At 43.2% G+C, this 24666-nt stretch overlaps 1 protein-coding gene across 2 annotated transcripts in view; it reads left to right on the forward strand.

Moving 5' to 3' along the window:
• The first annotated feature begins 9328 nt into the window (after positions 1-9328).
• Positions 9329-24666, forward strand: part of Ube2e3 (ubiquitin conjugating enzyme E2 E3) — a 52606-nt gene continuing 37268 nt past the window's right edge. The window contains exons 1-3 of one of the 2 annotated variants that reach the window (XM_041639758.1): positions 9329-9641; positions 10693-10914; positions 12620-12670. In XM_041639758.1, the coding sequence (XP_041495692.1) occupies positions 10721-10914; positions 12620-12670 (245 nt within the window). In that variant the 5' untranslated portion in view covers positions 9329-9641; positions 10693-10720. Of the gene's footprint in view, positions 9642-9966; positions 10257-10692; positions 10915-12619; positions 12671-24666 lie in introns of those variants that run through there. The other variant, XM_041639759.1, reaches the window with a different exon arrangement.

Consider the following 24666-nt stretch of genomic DNA (forward strand, 5'->3'; position numbering starts at 1 on the left):
TTTGGGGATATTGAGGACCCCCTTCTAACCCGCCCTCTTGGATTATCAACCTCTAGAGCAGAGACGATGGTATAGTCTTCATTGGGTGCATCTTTTTTAGCATGGTGCTTTGCGCTTTTAAAAGGGGGGTGTTTATTAGGCTTGCTGAGTGAATGCAATCTTAGATATGCAAATAATTATGTTTTCTAAATACACTTTGTGGAGATTTCTCTGTGTGTGAAAGCAAAGGCCATAAAGTAAGTCACAGACTTCCTGTGGACTTTTTGTTTTTCAGACCAGGTCTCACTATGTGGTCCAGACTGTCTTCAAATTCATGATCCTCCTGCCTCAGTCTTTCTAAAACTCAGCAAGTTGCATCATCTCTTCATCTTTACAGATGCAAATGATCCTAACTGGTCATTATATGCTCTTTTAAAAGATAAATTTCGCTACAGAGAAATCCAGTCTCAAAAAAACATATATTTTATTTTTATTTTAGATTTATTTATTGTGTATACAATGCATACCTGCACACCAGAAGAGGCACCAGATCTCATTACAGATGGTTGTGAGCCACCATGAGGTTGCTGGGAATTGAACTCAGGACCTCTGGAAGAACAGCAGTGCTCTTAACCTCTGAGTCATCTCTTACAGCCCCCAAAAGATAAATTCTAATAACAAGGGGGAAACATCAAGCCACATACATTCTTAAATCATTGCTGACCTTTTTTGTTTTTGTTTTTGTTTTTGAGACAGAGTTTCTCTGTGTAATAGCCGTAGATGTCTTAGAACTAGTTCTGTAGACCAGGCTGGCCTTGAACTCACAGATATCCCTCTGACTCTGCCTCCTATGCGCTGGGATTAAAGGCATGCGCCATCACCGTCCTGTGCTGGTCTAATTCTTAAAAGCACTTAAAGAATTTTTAAAAGTGTGTGTGTAAAGCTACTAACCATGTAGATTAATTCAGCTAGTTCAACATGGCTTTATTCAAGCAAGAACAAAAATCATTGATTTTCCAGGACAGGAAAGGACCTTTGTGCCCAGTCTGTGAGAGAGAGCACCTTCAAGGAAGAAGGAATGGCTAGAGGTCCCCAGGCTTTTGGATTCCCATTGTCAGACCTTGTTGGAGCTTAGGTCTGGGTGTCAGAGGTCATGAAGTAGGCTTGCTTCTCCCACATAGTCATGGGACTCATCACGGAAGTTGCCAAGAGATCTCTAAGCCTTCCTCAGATGTTTGCCCCAATGCCAGGTGCTCCTGGAAGACTTTTGGGGCAAAGCTGCTTCCTTTCATAGTCAGGGGTGACATTTGGAAGCCTAGTAACTGCGGCTTCTTTCTGTGTGTGTGAGCACAATGCCGAGGACGAGGTGGAGAAACTTAGGCCAAATAAACCCGAGTTCTGTCTCCATTCAATGAGCCTGAGATTGATTGAGGCTGATTGAGTTTAACTTTAATTGACAGCGTTTATGCCTTTGTTACACAAAACTGAATCTCATCCATTCAGACAGTTTACGAAGTAGGTTAGGAAAGTTTTATGGTCCTATTATGTTTTTAGAAACGAAAGCAAACCTGTAGTTCAGTATTCACGCTCTGACTGCGGCTCTATTAGAAGTGCTATGAGAAGGGGAACAGCAGGTGTTATCAAGAGGTTGGGGGGCTCACATGTTAAACATCCTTAACTTAGTTGGGGGTACAAACCCACTGTCCTTTACTTTCTTTACATACTTTTTCCCTTGTATGCTTGACCTCTGCTAACTTTGATTAAAATTATTGTAGACTGTGGAAACTAAGATTTTCCTTATTATTACATAGTATTTTCTTCACTCGTCTTTGAGTATCAAGGTAACCTGCTCACTACTCAGGAGTAATTTACTAATCATTATATGCCAAGTAGATATGGGGTCTGTCCTTACGCTAGTGGGGAAATAGTAAGGAAATTATTATGCAGTAAACTATGATAAGATGATGAAAGCAGTCTCCGGTGAGGGACTGTAACAGGATTGACCTATGCTATTTTAACAGAGCCTCTCCTGTTTACAGATGGAGAGGAGTAAAAACTGTTAGGAGAAACTGACGATGAGGATGGGGAGAGAATTCCGAAATTTTTGTTTGCTTTTGAAACGTTTATCACTCTTAGCTTAGGCTAGCCTGGAACTTGCTATGTCTCCCAGACTGGCCTTGAACTCATGTCAATTCCCTACCTCAGCATCTGAAGTGCTGGGATCACTGCCACACACCATGCCTGGCTTCCCACGTTCTGTCTACTGGTCTGCTGGGAGCTATGTCTAGCAATCTAGGGAAGTTCATTTAGTGTCTCAGACCCTTAACTTCCTTGCCTGAAAAGATCTAGTATGTCAACTTTTTTTGTTTTTGCATGTTAGAACTGGTACTTGGTAGTGAACTCTTTATGTGCTGAGTATTCTTATAGGGCATTATCTTTCACGTCTGTTTTAATCCAATGGCATTACTCCACGCTGTTCGCTTTATATGAGTTACTTTGGGACATTCCAACCCAGAGAGATTACAAATCATATGCACCTTGACACTTTTTTCTAGGCATAACTTTGAAAGCTTTCATGAGTTATTATGGGTACTTAGGATAGAACTCTTGGTATAGAAACATCCTCATTTAAATGATATTTTGTTATTCTGCCTAGTTATAAAGACGTTCCCAGGAAACATAAACATGCTTATGTCAGATTAAACCACCTTATTTACAAATGAAAGCACATTGCTCCACACTGAGTCTTTGCCAATTAGATATCATTTGTGCAACAGAGACAAGGTAGCCAGAACCGCAAGTAAACAGGCCCCTTAATCCAAACTAGTTCTTTGCATATTTTCCCTGAATCTCTTTTATACATGTCCCCAGGCGATCACTGTGCATACAGTTATTGACTGAAGCAGAGACATAAATTTATTCTGATTTTACATAGGATATGCTGTAAAAATAGCCTAGAAAAAGCTACATGATAATGTTAAGATATCAGTTAAAAAATGATGGGATGCCCAACATCTGGTTAGTCTTCTTGAGTAGTCTGAGAGCAGACCTTAGAGAAATCGACTTAGCCACAGAAAGGAGTTGGTAGCAATCATATTAGCCACCATTTTACATTCTGAGATCATTTTCCATCAAGTGAATGAACCATATTTTACTAAAGCCTAGCTCTTATGTTGGACAATTTCAGTGGTTTTCATTTTTTTTTTATAGAGAACAGATTTCATGGGGACAAACATAGTCAGGCATATGGTATTTAAAAATATTTCATATTATTTCCTTAGGATAGATTTCCAGAGGCAAAATCACTAGGTTAAAGACTAATGAACATTTTTGGGGCTTTGAAACCTACTGCCATATGGCTGTCCACAAAGGTTACACTAATTTACCCTGCCATCAGTAATCCAGAGAAGGGTCTGCTCACAGTATTCCCAAAGGTTCTCAGCATCATAGTTTTCAGATTTGGGGTGCAAACACGTACACCCTCATTTTGGTATACACTTCAGGTATTTTAAGGCAAATATAAACACTTTTTTTTTTTTTTTTTTTTTTTTTGGTTTTTCGAGACAGGGTTTCTCTGTGGCTGTGGAGCCTGTCCTGGAACTAGCTCTTTTAGACCAGGCTGGTCTCGAACTCACAGTCACTTTTTATATGCCATTAGTAGATCTTGTGTCAGTTTTCCTCTAATGGGATGATGTCCTCATGTTTTTATAAAGCTATGAAGCTATGCAAGACTGCGTGAGGCACGTATGACCCCCTTTTCACAGTGAGAGCCACGTTCGTAGTTTCTTGTTTACACTGTGTGCGGCTGTTCCCATGAAGACACATGAGGATTCAGCATTGTCCTGTTGAATACACACTTTCTCCTGGGCTGTTTGTTGTTCTATTGTTTCCTATGTTATAACTCTGCTCTTCCTACAGGAAAAACCTAATTATTCTGATTTTTTTTCCTAAGAAGTGGCATTTTAACAATTTTTTTGTTGCTGTTTTTAGCTTTTCTTTTTTGGAGACAAGGTATCACTTTGTAGCCCAGGCTGGCCTGGAATTTGTGAAGATCCTCTTGCTTCCATTCAATAATAAACTTAATTCAGAGATATGTCTACATCATACATCAACACAAATTACAGATATGCGAAACAGACTATGTCTAAGTTATCTGCCTTCATGTTCACAAGTAGTTATCTCAACTCACTTTTTTTTGGTGGGGGGGCACTTCGAGACAGGGTTTCTCTGCTGCTTTGGAGCCTGTCCTGGAACTCGCTCTGGAGACCAGGCTGTCCTTGAACTCACAGAGATCCGCCTGCCTCTTACTCCTGAGTGCTGGGATTAACTGTGCGCCACAGTTTTTCCCCCGGCTCAGCTTTTAGTTAATTACAGAATCCTTTTTGTTGTGATTTAGACAAAGTCGCATGTTAATATAACTAGTTATTAGGTTTTTCATGATTTAAAAAAATGGTCTTTCAGTTTTTTCTTTTATCAACTTTAATATTATGAGACATTCTAAAATAGCCTGCCAGAATCTTCACATTGTAATTTACAAATAGAACTTCGAGAACTTGGAAACAGCTTGTTTTTACTAAGTTCACATCTGTGTTTATTCGTGCGTTGCCCTACCTTCCGTAAAGGTAGCATTTTCACGAACGAACAAGGAAAGAGGCTGGAGTGGGGGTGGGGGGAAGCTCATCCTTGTCCATCACAGAGCACTGACCTTCTGGAACACTCTTAAACATTTTCCTCTTGGGAGATGAAAATATGTGGTCCGTATCCGCTGAGCTGTGTTTGCTGCTCTTGTGCTAGCATGCGCTTGGCTATGTCACAGTGAACAAGAGACACAAAACAGCACCTTCACTGACATTTGTTCAAAACCGCTTCTGTGTTCGCGCACACTCCTGAGGAGCATCGCTGGTAGTACCAAGTCCCGTGGTATGGTGAATCAGTAGTCTTCTTCTCCCTTTTCCTCCTCCTTCTCCTCCTCCTCTTCCCTTCTTCTCTTGATCCAGGGTCATGCTATGTTGTCCAGACTAGCCATGAACTCCATCAATCCTTCTCCGCCCCCCCAGGGCAAGAGTCACCATGCCCGGCAAGATGCAGTTAGTTCTTAAAACGGCGAAATTTGGTTGAAAAGAATGAGCATACCTAAGGTTTCTGTAAAAATCCCCAAACTGAACTGGGTGTGGAGTACAGACCTCTTCACTCAGTCCCCAGGAGGTGGAAGCAGGTACAGCTCTTTGAGTTCCAGGCCAGCCAGGGATGTGTATGGCAATCTGGTAAAATTAAAACAAACCCCAGAAACTTCAAAACTTTTTCTAGAGGGGTTAACCAATTTTTATCACCTCTGAAAATGGACAAAGGGATTGTGAAATATCAACTTGCCCGCACTCAATCACTACATTTTTTGCTAATTATGAGAGCTATCTCAGTTTAGGGGGTTTGTCTTTTTGTCTCTTTTGTTTTCTTGAGAAAGGTACTCACACTGTCTACCAGGCTGCATTCTGTGTCCCGAATGTGCACCACCATGTCCAGGAAATTTCCTTCCTCTTCCCGATTCTTTTCCCATTCTTCCTTTTTTCCTCCCCTCTTCTCTCTCCCCCCTTTCCTACCAGCAAGTTTCCTTTCTTTTTCTAATAAGTAAACTGCAGTTCTTTAAATTTTTTTCCTGCTCTTGGCTTTCTCACTTCTTGAGGTGCTCACATTTCACGTATGTGAATTCCTTAAAGAGCTCTGTTGGTGCTTAACCACCCTCAGAATGACCTCAAAGAAATAAAGCAAGAAAAGATGACCACTGTTCTAACGCGGGAGAAGCCAAGCCCAGGCTTACAGACGTTCCACCTGGCGACCTCAGCCCTGCAGCAGGGTTCACACAGTATGTCCTAGAGAGGCCCCCAGACGCTAAGCAGCTCACTGGACTTTGGCTGAACAAAGACTATGGTGGATACAGCCTTGTTAAGTATGGCTGGGCTTGACCTGGCTTTCCAGTAAACACATCCAGCTCATGGGTGTTTACACGTTTAAAGCCTGAAGGATACAAGTGATGACAAAGTATTAGAAACAGGCAAAAGATGGAAAGAGGGGAAGATAGGAACACCGAGAAAAGATAGAGTGAAACAAAACAAAATCCTGCTCTGAATCCGCAGAATAGATTCATACATTTGCAATACATTTATGTAGTGTGTGTGTGTGTTAGGTTGTTGCCTATGGGTTTAGCTTTGTCTCACCCGGGCTTCCATCATAACTCAACTCGGAAACTTCTTAAGCAACTAACAAATGAAGGGTGTGTGATTAGGTAACACAGATCCATCGGAAGGCCCATGGAAAAGCATGCCCCAAACTAAAGAGACGTGAGCCTTATCTTTTCATAATGAAAAACAACCGTTGGGTCGCAATATCTGGTGGAAGAGGAGAGGTAGTGATTACGGTAATGGTAAGGCTGGCTTCAGAATCTTTGCTCTACGATCTGACTCTCTTAGGATTGTAAGAGGCTGGCAGGATTCCATACTAAGAAGAAAGAGAGAAAAAGAGAGAGATTCGAGTGGAGAAAACCACCACATAGCTGATGTCTGCTTCTTGGTACTGTTTTCTGGCACCTTGTGTGTGTGGGGGGGGAAATTACTGTATTTTTAGGGGATGATTTGCATTAGATTAGATTTATCTACCGCCTGAAGTGGCTATTCATCACCTTCCCCAATTTCAAACACAGACATAGCAAAAACAATCAGAAGAAAATCAAGCGCAAAGCAGAGTGTCTTGTGAGGAAGGATTTCATGCCCAAACAGTTCCTAACTGAAGAGTGGCTACTGGGTCAGGGTGGTGATGTCATGACACCCTGAAGGGGAGCTAGAGTGAGTAGCTAGAGTGGAGCAGCCCTGTGTGCAGAGTGAGCAGAGAGAGCTGAGTCTCCTCGTGCTGTGTCAGGCAGGAACCTCTCTCTAAACTTAACAGCTCTCTCTGGCCTTAGTTGGTTTAACAACTTGGGAAGTATTATTTGATCCATGCCTATTGTTTTGATCCAAGTTCTATTTTTTTTTTCTCTTTTGGCCGGTGCTAGGGATCAACTCCAGGCCCTCAAGCATGTGGGCAAGCACTCCATTATGGTGCTGCATATCCCCAACCGGCTTTCAGATGTTTTGCCAAGAACATTTTATTTTATTTTCACCTGTATACCCAGGCCTACCGATCCCTCCCGGCTCAGTCCAATATAAAGTCTTTTGCTTCCAAGCCATTGTCATAGCGCCCAGTTGCAGTAATAACCCCATTGTGAGTTTTCTTTGAACTTTAAACAAAATTTTAGTACACAAAAGTTGCCACACAATTGGATGCTTCTCTGTTTTGCATGCAATTATTCCCACTGTCCACGGAAAGGCTGCCTCTGAACCTCTGACGGATTTTAATTGAGAGTTAATAATGCTCCCACCTCACTTCCTTCCTCCTGGAAGACAGCAACTCCTCATCCTTTCTTCGCTTTCTGGCCAACTACAAACTGAAGATAGTGCATTTCCAATTGCCTAAGCATGTATGTGGTCATTCCTAAATATTCTGATTGGGACTCCATGGATCCAAACACACCGAAGACTTATGGAATTTTCGTTACCCATTAGCCTTGGGGCCTTCCGGCTATTTCTAGGGTACTGAATTTCCCCCAGAAAGTTACCTTTACACAGAACCAATGCTGCGTCCTAACCATGCCCAACCTCCAAACTGGCTGACTGTGGCTGTAGCGTGTCATATAATATAAAGATGGGAGTCTGCGGATTCAGGCCCTGCCCACCAGTACCCGGTTACTCAAACCAGGGTGGTTGTGTGTTGATCCACAGACAGATCACAATCCCTCTGGAGATAGGACTTTGTCCTCACTGGGATATCCTGCTTTCTTCCCATCCAGGTGAACTTCAGTAATGGGGTCCTCTTCTGGTCATGGAACTCCTGGAAGGAGGCGAGGAGACTTGGCTTTGGAAACAGATTGTGAAAGAAGTGTGTGTCTAGCATACACCACCATATAGCACGTTAGGTAAGGTGGCCCAGTGTGTGTCTCTGGAAAGTCACACATGCGACTCATAGTTTTGAGTAGCTCTTTTACCCAAACTTCTCTATATGGAGGAAAAATAGTCTGCTGGCTCACACAGTTTTTTCCTTTCTCAAGCCCTGGCTCTCGCTGCCATTCTTGCTTCCTCTGCGAACTCCTTCTCCTGGCACACCTGCCCCTGGACACTTGTGGGAGAGGAATGCACAAATTCCTTTGAGGTTCCATCACTGGAACATGTTCTCAGGAGCTGCAAACAGGAAGTTTTTGCACTTGTTTTGTGCTTGGGGCAAAACTGGCATCCACTTTAGAGTGTGTGTGCAGAAGGAATCGCAAGAGTAATGCAACCTTCATGACCCCTATCTAAAACTTTTTATGAGGACACTGTCACAGATCCACCCAGGGCTTCTCGGTCCAGAACTGGTGTCTCTTGTGCAAAGGAGAGCCTGCTGCCACAAATGTCAGCACCCCCCACCCCTAACTCCCTCATCGACTTTGTACATCTTGAGCGGGACATTTAAAAAGGAGTTTGGGATTTCTAAGTTTTCCAAGCGTCCAGAGGGCAGTCCCCTTTGGCAGCGACACTGCAGGATGGGAGCCAGGGATGAGCTGAGGTTGGTCCCCTGGTTGCCAAATCCTCTCCACCTCCCTGAGAGCCCTGGGCTTCTGCACCTTGCCACTTCCTTCAGCTCACAGAGGGGCCGGCAGCAGCTTTTCCTTGGCCTGCGTGCTTGGCCTCCCCAATAACACCATACATTTCGTGCCTCCCGGGGCACCGGGGAAGCCCCGGGCACGCGCCAGAGTCCTGGCTCAGGTACGGGATCCCCCTGGCCACCCCGGGTTCCCGAGCCTCAGGGGCGGGTAGTCCGATGGGCAGCGTTGCTCGGGAGGCGGGCCCAGGCCGGAAGCCACCCACGGCCCCGCGAGACCGCGCCCCCGCCTTCCCCCCCCACCCCCCCGCCCGCACTCCAGGCTCGGCGGCCAAGGGCGCAGGGGCCAGCCCGCCGGTCCCCGCCGCGCTCTTTGTCCCGGCCGCGCGCGGGCAGGCAGGCAGGCGGGCGGACGCGTGCGCATCTGTCCCCCCCCCCCCTCCAACCCACCCCGCCCTCGGTGGGAAGAAGGCGCGGCGGGGACGCGCGCGCGGGGGCGCGCAGGAGCAGCTCGCTCCCCGCACCCCCCCTTCTCCCTCGGGCAGGCGAGCGGCGAGCACGCGCGCCGCCGCCGCGCCCGCCCCTCCCCCCTCCCGCGCGCGCACGCGCTCGCTCGCTCTCGCTCTTCGGAACTTGCTGACTGCGCGGCCGGCCGGGAGGAGCCCAGCCGGGGCGGGCGGGCGGCTGAGCGCGCGGGGGTCTCCCGCGTCCGTGCCTCGGCCGGCGGAGCGCCCACCCCACCGTGGCTCCCGGAGCGCGGGGCGGCGCCACCCTCCGGCCGCAGCGCGGCACTGCACGGCCGCCTGCGACTTTCGATGTTCCACACTCCCGGGCCGGAGCCTCGGCGGCGGCGGCGGCAGCTTTTTTTTTTTTCCCCGCTCCCCCCCCTCGGTTCTCTCCCCCCCCTCAGCTGCCTCCATTTCCTCAAGGAAGGCTCCACGGCGCTCTCCCTCCCCCACAGCGTAGCGGCGCACGAGCGGGCCGGGCGGGCGGCCGAGGTAAAGGCGGCGGGGCCGGGGCCCGCGTGGGGGGCGGCGGGGGCGGGGGCGGCAGCTTTGTTCGCGCCGGGCGCCGCGCTCGTCAGGCGGCGGCGCGGGGCGGCGGGTCCCGCATCCCCCGGCGGGCGAGCGGGCGGGCGCAGTGGCGCGGTCCCCTGTGCGGCCCTCCCCACAAAGGACCGCGGAGCTGCGTGGCCGGGCGCTCGCCCCGGGGCGGGCCGCGCCAATTTGTTGCACTTCTGGGGGTGGGGGGTGGGGGAGGGCTTTTGTTTGTTTGTTTGTTTTGCCCTCGGGCTTTTGGCCGCTTTGCGGATTTTTTTTTTCTTCTCTACCCCCCCCCCCACAAAATGTCGGTCGGTGAGGGAGGAATTGAGCGGGGGACGTCGGTGGCACCGGGAGCTTTGCAGAAGAAGGTGCAGTTCGGATCCTGCCCTTCCCCGGGTGGCAGCTCCGGCTTGGCCGGGTGAATCCTCGCCGCTGGCCGTGGGGACGGCGCTGGGGCGGCTGCCAGTTGAATTTTTTTTTTTTTTTTTAAATTTGAGTGGTGTGTTCAAAGGCTTTCGGTGCGCACGGGAGGACCCGCCACCGTAAATAAGCATATGGGCGACTAACAGGGTATGTTTCCCTCTGGGAAGGAGGATTTGGGAGCTCAGACCGGTGTCAGCCTGTAAATATTTAGACTATATTAGTGACTTCTGAACATTCTCAGCGAGATCTGTTATTTACAGTTGTCATATGTTATTAATGCCCGTTGCCCAAGTTCCCTGGCAAATCTGTTTCATGCCTTCTGAGAAAGTAGACAATTGATAGATTGTCTGAGGGGTGGGGGAAAATGTGAGTGGGTTTTCTAATTTGAGTTTGGTAAATCCCTCAACGCCTGCCTCAGAAGACACATCAGCCTCTGTAACCTTGCTGTACCTTGAGTATGGGGACTTTCGAATCCCTTTCCACAGAAGACTCTCCTAGGGGCTTCCAGAAAGAGGAGCATGCTGCTGGGTTATTTTTATATGGAAGATTTTTAACATTTCTCCACGGTCCCTTCTCTCCTTAGAAGTTTTCCCAGAGATCACTTAACCAAGATGTCCAGTGATAGGCAGAGGTCGGACGATGAGAGCCCCAGCACCAGCAGTGGCAGTTCAGATGCCGACCAGCGGGACCCTGCAGCTCCAGAGCCTGAGGAACAGGAGGAGAGGAAGCCTTCTGCTACCCAGCAGAAGAAAAACACCAAACTTTCCAGCAAAACGACTGCTAAATTATCCACGAGCGCTAAGAGGTAACATCCGCCTGCAGGGCAGGGCGCACGCCTGGGCAGGTGGCCTTCTGTCCCACCGCTGGCTTTGTTGGTTTAACAGCAGTGGCCATCCTTCGGAAATACTTCTCCATCCCATGTGGTTGAACTTGAAGGAGCTGTCATTCTGCTTGTGGCATAGAAGCCGCCTCCCTACCCCTGTTGACTCTGCTCTGCTCTCTAAAGTGTGGAGTGTCTCCAGCAGAGCTGAGGCTGGTTCTGACAGATGAAGGAGTTGGCCAGGGAATTTAGATGGGGCATTGGAGAGGTTTCCTTCTGTGAGGCGTGCTTCAGTGAAACTGGAGATCAGCAGTGCCTCTCGCCATCAATCGAGTGGTCAGATATGGTAATATTTACTGGAGAATTGGTAAATACCAGGCTTGGCTTTATTGGAAAGCAGGTCCTACAGTGTGTTTTAAGTTGGCCCACAGTTTGAACGAACAAGACTTTTTTAAATCTCACTGCACAGGTGTAACTGTGCTAATTATTGTTATTCCCCCTTCTTGGGAGGACACATAAAACTTAAAGTAGCCAGTGACAGTTTTAGATATCTTTCGGTGGCTGACAATGTCATTGTGGTCTTCCTCTTGACTCATAAAACTTGTGGATATGTTTGACGGGTTAACTCAGCAGCAGGGGAAAATGACTGAGTCCAAGCTAAAGATCAGTTGTGTTCTGTTGACTTTTATATTCTGGGATGACAAGCAGTTGTGCCAGTGGGACTGAGTGGTGGTAGTGTTGGGGTGCCTGGCAACACTAGCAGTTCAATGAAACGTGCTCACAGCAACACCCAGGACAGGTGTTCTGCTGAGTTTTTGTTGTTGTTGGCCATAAATGAAGGAAGAAAAATGCAAAAACTGATGAAATGTTACATTCTTATCATAATTCAAACTCTCTGTGTGGATTTTGACCACTAATCAAATGCTAACAGCTTTAGAATGTTTTATTGACCAGCAGCAACAGTCTTTGAAAGAATCTAAAGTACCCAGTTTGTTGTCATCTTGTGTTAAACACGTCTCAAGTTTTGAAAACATCCTAGTTTCGAAGAATGTCAGAGTTGCCTTTTGTCTGTAGCTTGAGTTTGTGTATTTATCTTCTTTCCTGATGAAAATTTATAGAACTTTAAAGGTATGTCTAAAAATCAGGGATGATAGTCAGAGTTAATGGGAGTGCCAGTTTGAAATTTTTCATTTGGCAAAGATGGTTAGAAATTCTAAACTTTTCTGACAGATAAAATTTTATTTCCAGAAACTGTTCCTCTGCTCTTGTAGCAGCCTGTTAATTTTTAGCTCAGTAAAAAGTGACTTGAAATCATTGTCAAATTCTCTGGTGTTTTCCCTCCTCCCTTTTTTTCTCATTTGCATATAAGCTTGAACAGAGAATTTCTTTGGTAAAGCGTGTTTTTTATTAGATTCTGTATCCTTCACTTAGTGGTCAGAAAGGACTAGTTCTCCAAACAGGTGGCGATGACACACTTATTCACGGTAGCACGTGAGAAAAAGAGCTGCAAAGTTTCTGCTAAGGGATTTGGGCTATGCCTCTGAGAACAAAGAGGAAGCAGCCATGTTAGCATTACTGAAGGCAAAGCCAGCCTTGCATTTAACTGCGTGGTGGTAGAGGGCAGTGTAATTCCCCGGTTATTCTGTAGACTGCCTCAGATCCTTTTTGTTTGTTCTCATTTCACTCGCAGAATTCAGAAGGAGCTAGCTGAAATCACTCTTGATCCTCCTCCCAACTGCAGGTAAGAAACACATTTTGTTTGCATTTCGAGTTGTGGAAAAACATTGAGAAATTAATGTAATGATCTTGCCTGGATATATGTGCAGCCTGAAAAACTGACTTCATTTGTTTTCTGTTTTTTGGAGTGCACTAAAGTGAAATTATCTAGCTTAAATAAATAAAAATGGGAGAAAAGATACTCTTTGGCATGTATAGATTGTGAACTTACAAACACAGGATTTTGGCGTCTGAAATTGGCGTGACCGGTGATGATTTTGCTTGCCTGTCTGTAGAGCGTTTCTGTGCACAGCTATACTTCGGTGATTTCTAACATTTTCAGCTCTAAAGAGCTGTTTGTGTGCAATCTGAACTGACCTTCCAAATTTAGAAACTGCTGAATGCAGTGTTAGAAAATATAAGTGCAGTAAACAAGAGTGTAGTTGCTTCTGTTTGATCTATTGGTCACTCGCCTTCAGTACAGATTTTGAGTGATAAACTAATAGTTTCAGTTGTTGCTTTCTGGAGGGTGCATTGTTGGAATTATTTACATTTTAAGCAATTGTCCTAATTACTTGAAAATTCTTAGTAAGCAGAAAGTAAATTGTAATCGTGGAAAGAATTTGTCTGGAACCTAGGTAGAGTAATTTAAGGTTGTGATTAATAATGTTAAGATGCATCGAAAGTAGCCAGTGACAAAAATCTTTCAGGTTTTTTAGTTCATCTTATATACTATACTTCGATTTTTGAACAGTAATTATGTGGCTTATGAAATTATCATTTTGAGATCAATTTCAATAGTTTGCATAGGGATAGGTGCTTATGATGGAGTATGTGTGGTGCAGTTGAGGTGATGTTATAGTTTGGTAGGAAAATGCTTTAGTGTTTAATCTGTTTCTGCTACAAATTCTGTGATCACTTGTGTTGATTGGACACATTTCTGGAGTCAGCTGTGGACGCAAATGTCACTGACCTCTAACTGTACATTATTAGATCTGTTGATAAAGTGACCTCATTCTGAATTTTTCAATGAATTAAGTTTTGCTTATTGAAAGTGGTATGTCCAACCGCAGTATTAACTTAGGAGGCGTGCTACCCAATACAGTAGCCACTGGCCACTCGCAGCTTTACTTGTGGCAAGTTTAAAATGACATGCTGACAGTGTGACTTGTGCACTGCATTTTAAAAGCTTAGCAGAGCATAAAATTTTGCTCTTATGTTCAAGTGATAATATTGTGATTATGTTTAATAAATGTTCCATTTAGTCTAGTTACTAGAAAATTTACAACTAATTGTGAGTGAGTAATATTATATTTTTGCTGCTTTGAAAATAAGTAAATTGAAGTCCAGCCTCCCAAATGGTGTGTCAAATCTGTGTTCACTTAGGAAAGGTCAAGTTAAGTTTACTCTCTGAAAGAAGCATTTAATTTGCAATTTGTGTAATTATTTTTCCCGTTATGAGAGATGTAAAGATTAGTACAAAACTCTCAGATATTTAAAGGTTCATGTAAGATCAAACATTTTTAAAGGTGGTTGGCTTTTCTGCAAAGAGCACAATCCGGGGGACCAGAATAAACCTACAGAACGTGGTAGATGTGTGTCGATTGCCCTCAGAGTCTGTGGTGATGAAGGACCCAGCTTTCACAGAAAACCCAGGGATGCTTCCGCGAGGTCACTGAGGACTGTCTTAGAAAAGTAGACACTTTGTGGGACAGAGAGCTTAGTTTGTTCTGGATTTTCCCTCTTGTGTACCAGTCCAAAGACAGAGCTCAGCATTTGGCCACTGAACGGGTGGAGTGGTGAGACTTTGGGCGTGCGTGTGCACAGCTGTCTGTGCCTGCTGTCCCTTGCTGTGCTTGATGATGTCTTTCAGTTCTCTACTCCTTTAGGATCTGCGTGTCTTTGAAGCTGCATAAGTAATTAGACAAGAAGTGGGCATTGTAAATGGTTTCTGGGCATTTGAAGTTAGGCTTTTTTTTTCTTGTATGTCTTACATGTAAAAAGACCAGATACATGGGCATGTCTAGTTCTGTGTGGAAGGTCTACTCCTTACTTAGGGTAGGAACTTTCTAGATTGAGTGTTTAGTGCCGGAAGTGTAGAATTTTGACAGAGAAGTCTAAATTTGTATTGTATTTTTTGCCTTCTTATCAGATCTAGGAAAGAACATCATAGTGTTCTTTAAATTCGTAGGTGTTTAAATAAATGTTCATTGTAAGCCTGTGGAGATTGTATGCTTTAAACTTAACCTTTGTTTAGTCTACCTTGACAAATGAAATTACATATTCATAAGTACATTTAAGATCTGCGGGTTTATATTGTCTGCAATGTAAAAAGAAACCTAATACATTTGGCTTTTTGTGTATAGTTATTTAATCAGAATACCATTATGGTTTTGGGTGTGACTTCTTTCTTTCTTTCCTTTTTCTCTCTGTCTTTCTCTCTTCTTTCTTTCAGCAAGCTTGTCAAAGGATGTGACAGATTTAATTCTTTTTTTGGGGTAGAAATGTATCTATGTATCTCAGAAAAAAAGTTGAATGAAATCCAGGAAAGTTCAGAAAAAAAGCCAAATTACTCAGATTAGGAAGGATTTTCTTAAATATCTTCTTTTAGTTAGCATTAAGTTAGGTCTAATCCACAGTGCTCAGGTATCGAATTAGTTTTGGATTGTGTAATTTTTTTTTCCTGGCACTAAGAACGTTGATAAAGATGTTATCTCTAGTGATAGACAGTATTTCAGTTCTGGAATTACGAGGTGCGGCTGCTCACAGGCAGGATAGGGCTCCAGTCTCAGTTAAGTCTCTTTGGAAGGACACTCACAGATGTGCCCCCAGGGGCATTCCTAGGTGAGTTCAAACCCAGCAGCTTGCTCGGGAAGATCAGCCAAGATCAGCCGGCACAGATGCAATTATTTTTTGTTCAAATTTATAGCCTTGCCATCCAGATCTCAGATTAGGCTATAAATAATTGATAATGCTGGTAAAGTTGGAAGAAAATTGTGTGGACATTGCTCTGCTTTTATAGAAACCTGTTGACATGACCACTGAGTGTATGTGCTGAAAGGGTGGACCTCGTCTTCCAGGCGCTGCCTTAGAGACTGCAGGTTTCTCACTTAGCCCTGTTTTTCTGTGTATATAAACGAGTACAAAGGATGCTTCTAAAATACTCCTTAGCATTGTGATGCAGACAGGGTATTGGGAGATAGTTTTTGAATATAGGAAATGCCTTAATTGGGGTAGGTATTAGAGTTTTAAGCTTGTAATTTTTTCAGATAAAACCCAAGATCAGGTGCTTAAAAAGTTTCGCAGGTTACCCCTGAAGAATGTAAAACTGGAAGCCTGAGTTTTAAATGAGAAGCTGGTAACCTCTCCCTTGTTCATAGGCTCAATCTGGTATTTTCTTGGTAGATAGACCCTTGCTACTGGTAGGGTGGCCTGTTGTCTGTGTATCACAGGTAGAATTGTGGGAAGTACAGCATGTTGCTCCATGCTCCATTCGCCCTCCTCCATCCTCTGCCAGAGATGTGGAATCAGAACATTGAATGTAACAAGATTTGAAGATTCTTTTGTTAGGTTTGAAAAGTCCTAGTGTAGAAATAAGACGGTCTGGACCCTTGCTTTGCTACTTAGTAGAATGTCACTGTTAGCAGGTTATGCTATATTTATATCCGTCTACTTTCTCAGTACTAATTAGCCTGGAATTCCAGGAAAATAACTATTTTGGATTGGAGAAAACATTAAAGATCATATATGTTTGTCATGATAATTACTTCAGTTGTAATAATTCTAATATAATACTAAGTTGTCATTTTTATTTGATTATAAGAAGAAATTGATATTCATAGTAATCTTACCTTTTGCTTACAAATCAGCATAGGAGAAGAACTTGAGACTATTGTAAAGCTAAAGACTTTTCCCCCCAGAGAAGTAAGTGAAAACAGTACCCCTCAAAAGTTACAGTTTTATTAGGATCTGTTAACACTCAGTTCAAATAATGTCAGAAGGCGTGTGGGAACAGTAAGTGCTTTTGAATACTTGTATGCTGCAAATTGTGTTCTTCTCTGTATGCAACTGTTTGGTGTCTTCTGAATGTGATGCTGTAACGGGTGCGTTGCTACAGGAAAATCAGAAAGATTGGTTTGGGTGTTCAGGTTGAAAAGGCAGAACCTGACCTTTTGCTTTTTACAAATGTGTGAGACAAACAGAAAACTAGGTACAGGTTTAGTGAATAGAATACAGTTATTGTCTTTCTTCCCTTGTCTTTCAACAGAGAAATATGTTTGGCCATTTTACTGGAGGCATAGGTACTAGAGAATGGACTGTATTATTTTTTTTTAATACTTTTCTTTTGCTGTGTGATCAGTGGTTTGGTACGATCACTCCGTTCCTAATCTTGGGGGATAGTTGCAAATGCCCAGAGACGACATTGTTCTTGAGAGTTGGAAAAAGGGTGCACTAGATTTGGTGGGTAGATGTCAGAGATGCTGCTGTATTCCCTGTAAAACATAAGAGATTCTCCCCTCCCCGCCAGACTTTCTCAGAACAGAGCATCAGTAATGCTGGGAGGAATGCTATAGACGCTTGATCCTGTGCTCTGCCTCCTAAGCTGGGGAGAGTTTGTTTCTGACGTCAGCTTTAATACATGCATTGGCGCTTACTGTCCTTACAAGTCCCCATCGCTTGCCAGCACTCTGTGAGTTTACATGTGTCTTATAGTATGATGTAGGAAGCCACAGGAATTGGTACCACGAGTACCTGCTAAATTACGCTTTTTTAAAATGCTTCCAGCACTGTTCTTTTTAGGTCTCGTAACTGTTAGCTGTACTTTGGCGCAGTGTGCTTCCAGCTGATTGTATCTCTGGTGTTCTAAGGAATAGTAAGGGACAGTAAGGGAGAAGTATGCAGAGCTGGAGATAAGGGGTCAGTGGTAGAGCGCTTGCTTAGCACGTGTGGGGGCCTAAGTTTTAATTCTTAGTACCAAACTAAACCAAAACAGGAAAAAAATACCATTGATGAATCATCAAAGTTCATTTTTAATCTCACTGAATTACACACGATGAAGAAAGCCATGGTCTCCATTTGCTTTTTATTTTCATTGTTAAAATCCTAGTCTGCCGGGCTGCAATACTGTCGCCTCAGTTTCAGATTCACCTTTGCGTCCAGGTGTGTTTAGAATGCATAAGTCCTCAGGTTTTGGAAAGGTTTGCATTATGTGACCATTGTGTTGTGTATACTTGCTACAGCCCTCCGTATTCACAGTATGAATGTCTCCACACTACTGACATTGTGAGCATTCACAAAGTGGGATAAGTAGAAATATAAGTCATTTAACCTTAGCTCATAATTTCGTTTTACTACCAAATAATTTTGTGCCAAACTTACTAAAGTTTTGGATTTTCAGAGTTCTTGGGACCTAGCACTTGCAGCCGGTTCAGCTTCTGCTCTCCCGGAGGTAGTCATAGCCTCCAGGAGTTCAAGGAAGGTTCTGCAGTCTCTTGATTCCCTCTCATCTGGTCCCTAGTAGCAGATTCCAGTTTCTCAGTTGTTAATTGGATCACTGCTTTATGTATGTGTGTGTGTGTGTGTGTGTGTGGTGTTTACTAGGAAAAAAATTAGATTGTTGATTTTAGAGTTCTTTGCTCTTAAAGTGAATTTTGTCTCCTTTTAAAGTTTTGTATATATCCAATTATTTTCCCAATTTGCTTTCAGAATACTATCTCTAATTTTTCTATTTATTCTAGTATACAAAGTTACACAGAAAACCTGTCTGTTAACACGCACAGATGAGTCATTCTCAAATAAGTATTGTCTGGAAGCATTTAAGTGCATTTAGGTTGTGAAAAGAAACACCAAAATTCTGCTAGCTGTGCTGTGATTACAAAGAAGCTTGGAAGAGTTACTGGCTCAGCACATAAGGTGCATTTCCTATTCAGAAGAGATCCGTGTGTCCAGCTCAGGGACGCCTCTGTGAAGCTCTTCCATGCAAATTTAGATCTGTGCTTCTGTCCTGAGACTCTGCCACTTGGAACAAGAGCTAGTCAAGAGAATTGAAGCTGTCATGTGCCAGATTTAAGCGCTTTGGTTTGGAACTAAGACACAAATTGATTTCGCAGCCGTGACTAACTGTAAGGTGACTGAGGGCTGTGAGGGAGTTCATGGGCATTCCATGAGAAACCAATTTCTCTGCCATAAAAACATAATCTCGATGGGTATGACTGATTCTCTCTAAGAGAAAAGAGGAAAGAGTGGAGTAGCAGCCTGGTACTGTTGGAGGCTTTTCAGCTCAGTGACTTATTAATACAGGGTTTTGTTTAAATCATAAAAGGTGGGTGAATATCTCTTGGTTTAAATTTAAAAATTAAATCTAAGAGTTTTTAAATTTGGAAGTTGTGGTTCATGGGCATGAGAGATTCAGGTGCACATCTCCGTTTACTTTAGTTTGAAAGTAAGCAATTTTTTTCTTTTTCGAACAACGCTGTTTGAAAAACCTGATGAAAACTGTTCAGAGCTTGTAGGTTGGGTGTGTATTTAGTATAAATGTATTCCTTTGTTTTGCACCTCTACAGAAGTATCCAAAATGTTGGTACTGTATGGTTTTAGAATCTGGTCCAAAGTAAGGTTCAAATGCTTACGTGAAGAGGAAAAAAGAAAACTGCCTTTTTCAACTTAGGGGTGCTGACCCTTCTCTTTTTGGGGAGGGTGTGTCACTCTGAGGGATTTTGTTCCTGGGAAGCATTCCCAAGGTTGTCAGCTCTCTGTTCTCTCCTTGTAAGAACAGAGGTAGAGTTGAATGTGTTTATAACGGAAAAAATAAACTTTTGTTTTTGCTCTGTAGTCTTCTGTGTATGCCTTTCTTGTGGACAGATGATGAATCGACATTTTTCCTTGGGTTATTGTGAAAGCAGTTCATTTTTATGGATTGTTTGGAACTTGATAAAAAGCTCTTGGCAGTTAAGAGTTTGTGTGCTTTATTAGGGTGAGCTACCAGGCACAGACGGTTTTGAAGGAAGTTTAAAACTGATATCAGCATGAACATGCATGTAAATCTTGTAATGCTGCTTGATCCAGGTTTTAACGGATGCTGGCTTTTTATTAGATTCCTCAGAATTTTGTTTTTAATAGTGTTGTGGTTTATTTAAACTTATTTCTACTAAACATGATTTTGTACAAAAATGGTTCTCAGATATTTTATGGGGATTTTTTCCCCCAGTATGTGTCTAGGAGCTACTCTTTCTTAACACAATTGATAAAATGTTCTCAGAGTGACAGGCCAGGTGTACAAAGCTTTGTCACGCTAATCTGTTCCTTGTAGTTTCTTTAGATGCTGATTCAAAATTACATTCCAAATCTTGATTATCCCTTAATGTCTTAGTAGTTTGTAAGGGTCTTTAAGAAAACAGCTCAGGCTTCTTTATGACACCTGTGGCGCTCAGTTGTGATGAAAAGTAGTGTCACTGATGGTGGCTCTGCATAGTGTTTCTAAACTTTAAAGAGCTGGTCCTGTGTTTGCCTTATACTGTGTATAAGATTTGTTTTAGTTTTATGGATTTTTATAACAAAATTTTGGAAAGAATTGGAAGGAATCATAGTATTGCAGGACTCACTGTCATAGGTTTAGTCAGCCTATTTGGAGGGATTTTGACCAGTTACATGTCATTTACCAAGAGGTTTTCCTGTCTTTTTTTTTTTTCCTTTTTGCTCCTTCAGTGTCCCAGAGCAAATATACTTTGTCGTTCTGTTTAACATCCAGTTTGTCTGGGGAAAAATAAAGACATATCTATTCTGAAATTGCTTCTAGGAGTGTCGCTCCATCTTCTGGACTGAATGAAATGCCTAGGGAAGCATGAATTTTGTTACCTCTTTATTTTATTTTCCTTTACTTACGAGTCATCACGATGATCCCCTTTACATCCATGTCTCGCTTTTTATAAACACCATTTCTTTCCCTTCTGAAGGTGATTATTTATAGATAGATTTGCTATTTAATGTCATATAGGTCTCTTATAAATGTATCATTTTTTTCACATTAAACTTTAGTAGGTAGAGAATCTCATCTATTCAGAGTCCCCAAGAGAACGAATCTCAGAAGCCTGTGGTTGCGTAGTTTTTATGACTTCTGATGCATTCTGTAGTTTTCTCAGTTGCAGAAGTAGTGACAGCAAAGTGTGGAGGCACAGAAAGGCACTGGCTTCATGATTTTATCCTTGCTTCATGCTAGGGCATTTTGCTATTTGTTGGATTTGTGGTATACATGCTTGTGCTGTTTGCCTAGTACCACAGTGAGGCAAAATCTGCATCTTGGACTACGAACACAATTTGAAGCATGCATGTGATTTATGGGATAGGCTTTATTCATTTTATTTATATAATGTCTTTGAAAAAATTTAGGAGGCGTTTTTGTTGAATTTTCTCATATTTAATAATTAGCATTTCCGTTAAAGAACTTAGTTTGAATTATATTCATTTTCTTTTCTTTGAACCTTGATCTGTTTTGTAAATGATCAGTTTTCCTTCTTGCTGAAGCCTCTTAATTTTTTTCAATCATCTTTTTATGGAAAATATCAAACATGCAGAAGAAAACAGTCCAGCATAATAAACTCTGGACCAGTTTTCATCCAGTCACAGTAGTTGCCTTTCCCTGGCTCTTGTTTCATCCGCATGCTCCGTTCCTTTGGCTATTACACAAGCAGATCTCAGCACTGGCTCATCTCCCCATTCAAACTGGGTATTGTACTCCTTCCAAAAGATAGAGACTACTCTTAACTACGAGGCCATAGCTCCTTAGTCATTCAGAATTACAAATGTGCTGAGAGGCTGACTTGGCTTCTCCCAGACTTATCTTGAGCCAGAATCCAAATAAAGCAGGTAGATGAAGATTGGTTGATGAGACTTTAGTGTGGTGGTTCTCAAGGTCTCCTCCCTTGTGAGAGTGTTGAACAACCCTTTCTCAGGGGTCACTTATCAGATATCCTGCATATCAGATACTTACACTGATTCATAACAGCAAAATTACAGTTGTGAAGTGACAGTGAAATAATTTTATTGTTTGGTTCACCACAACAGGAGGAACTATTATAGGGTCAGAGCATTAGGAAGATTGAGAACCCCTGACTCAATGTCTTCTGAGATCAAGATTTCTCCATATCTTTGCATTTTGCAACTTATTAGAGAAACTAAGTTGAATTTACTGTGATCTGTATTTTACTTATTAGACTCCTATTTAGTAATAAGTAATTTAGTATCTTTTATTTTGTTGGTGTATTATTAAATTTGCAAGTTAGGTCAAGAGACTTGATCAGAGACAAACTGCGTTAATACTCTACCCCTCCCCTCTTTATGTGCTGGCTGGTGTTATGTCAACTTGGTGCAAGCTAGAGTTACCTAAAAGGAGGGAGCCTCAATTGAGAAAATGCCTCCATAAGATCCATCTGTAAGGCCTTTCTTAATTAGTGATTGATGGGGGAGGGCCCAGCATATTGTGGGTGATGTCATCCTGGGCTGGGGATCCTGGGTGCTACAAGAAAGCAGGCTGAACAAGCCATGATGAGCAAGCCAGTAAGCAGCAGCCCTTCATGACCTCTGCATCAGCTCCTGCCTCCGGGTTCCTGCCCTTTGAGTTCCTATCCTGACTCTCTTCGATGATGAACAGAGATATGGAAGTGTAAGGCAGATAAACCCTTTCTTCCCCAGCTTGTTATTTGGTCCTGGTGTTTCATTGCAGCAATAGAAGCCCTAACTCAGACAGCCATCGTCTCCTTCTTTTCTTGTGTTCCATTTGTAAACAAAACTGCTTCACAGACAGAATGATTCAGTATCAGGAGATAGTCAGGACTTGACAGCGTTTTTGATGTTCCCTCACTGAACGGTCCCTCATAGGCTTATGCTTTTGAGCACGTGGTCACAGGTAGTGACACTGAGGGGGTTTTGTAACTTACAGGTGGCAGGGCCTAGCTGACAGAGATTTTTCCTAAGGGACCAGACCTTGAGGCTGAGTGGCCTGTCCCTGCGCGTCTGGTCCTGTGTCTGTATTCTGCTTTTAGTTGCAGAGCCCTGTGTCAACCACCAGGGGCAGTGATGCTCCCCCAGGTAGAGCCCTGTGTCAACCACCAGGGGCAGTGATGCTCCCCCAGGTAGAGCCCTGTGTCAACCACCAGGGGCAGTGATGCTCCCCCAGGTAGAGCCCTGTGTCAACCACCAGGGGCAGTGATGCTCCCCCAGGTAGAGCCCTGGCGGACTGAACCCCCCTGAAATGATGAGCTAAGTAAACCCATTTCCCCCTTAAGTTGCTTATGCCAGTGTTTAGGGACAGCTGTAAGAGAAGTCATGGCACACCACTGGTGTAAGGGGCATGGTCAGAGCAGGGCAAGTGGGTAAGCCCAGCTCTAGCAGTGAATCCAAGTCAGCTTCCTACTGTCTTTTTGGGATCATTAACTCCTGCTGTTCTTTCAATGAATTAAACTGCATCAGGAGATCACTGTCATTATACTTACAGAATTTATTGATCTTTTTCCTGTGTATATTCATATATTCATGTATGCACATATGTGTGAGAGTACACTTGCCTCTGTGTGTGTGTGTCTGTGTGTATGAAGGTCACTGTTGACTTTGGATATCTTTTTATTGCTACTTTATTTCTTTTTTTGAAACCTGATTAACAATTTTTATTCAGCATTATGGCTCAAGACAAAAGAGTATGACTTATTACTCACAGGTGAAATGTAAATTTATTAATAACCTACTTTCCTTGAGCTCTGAGCTTAGTCAATCAGCTATCATAAAAAAACATAGGGTCATAGCCAGTATAATTGGGAAAAAACAACAGAAATAGTGAATGCTTTCTCCTGTTCAGTCAGAGGTATGCAGATTCCAGTGTTGATCTTTTAGTGGTCTTTATGGTACATATTATGTATAATCCTATAAAAGCTGTCCTTCGAAAATGTTTCGGCTTTAAGAAATTTAGGATTTAGTTGTACAGGATTATTTGTTTAGCACTATTTGCAACAGAATAAAAATGTTTTAAACAGCAAATTTGATTATCACTGATAACACACATCGATTAACACCTATTTATCAAGTGTGCTTTACAAACCAGATCTAGGTAAGGAGTTGGGAGATGCAGAGCAATAGTCCCTGTCATGACGAGCATGTGAAAGGGAAAGCGCACAGTTAAGTGAAGGGCAGCGAACTGTGTGGTGGGTCTTTAACCACAGAGGTTGGATGGTAGTTCTTAATGTTATAATTATAGCCTCAAAAATAGGAGATAATTTTAAAATATTCATGTGTAGGTGTCTGTCTGCATGCGTGCAGATGTCTTTGAGTATGTGCATGTACTTATGTATTGTTACCTGCAGTGGCCAGTTGTCACCTGCCCCATGAGGGTGCTGGGGACCAAATTCAGGTCCTCTCCAAGAGCAGCAAATGTTCTTACTTACTGATAACAATTTAAATTTGATTTTTATGCCATTTTATTTTAAATTTTTTTCATGCAATGTATTTTGGTCATTTTCTTTTCCCTCTTCTCCCCAACATGAGAGTGAGGCTCTTGCTAAAATACCACCTAACACCATTAAAAATAGAGGGATCAAGCTGTTGCCCAACTGTAAACTCCCCCCCCCCCCGCCCTCCCCAACTGACTAACATTCATGGTGCTGGAAGGTATTATACACACTACTGGAGAAGAAAAGTATTCACCAGTTTCATCCTTGTGACCTACAGCAACGACCTGCTTCATTTTTTGAGACAGGATCTATCACTGAACCTGGAGACTGCTGTTTTGAGTAGTGCAGCTAGCCACTGCACCTCTAGAATCCGAGTGCCTAACCACTCTTTCTCTCCATTCACCTCTGCGACCTCTCCAGCCTTGTCAGGCCACACACACAGCTGTGAGTCCTGGGGGTATGAACTCTGTCTCTGTGCTTGGGCAGGAAGCCCTTTAGCCTATCTCCGGAGCCCTATGTGATATAAGCCCATTTCAGGCTAAAAATCACTTTGTCTTAGGAAAATGTAGAATCAGAGGTATCACTT

The sequence above is a fragment of the Microtus oregoni genome, unplaced genomic scaffold (genome assembly GCF_018167655.1).
Source record: "Microtus oregoni isolate MIOR12 unplaced genomic scaffold, Mior012 000060F_ref0000265, whole genome shotgun sequence".
NCBI lineage: Eukaryota > Metazoa > Chordata > Mammalia > Rodentia > Cricetidae > Microtus > Microtus oregoni.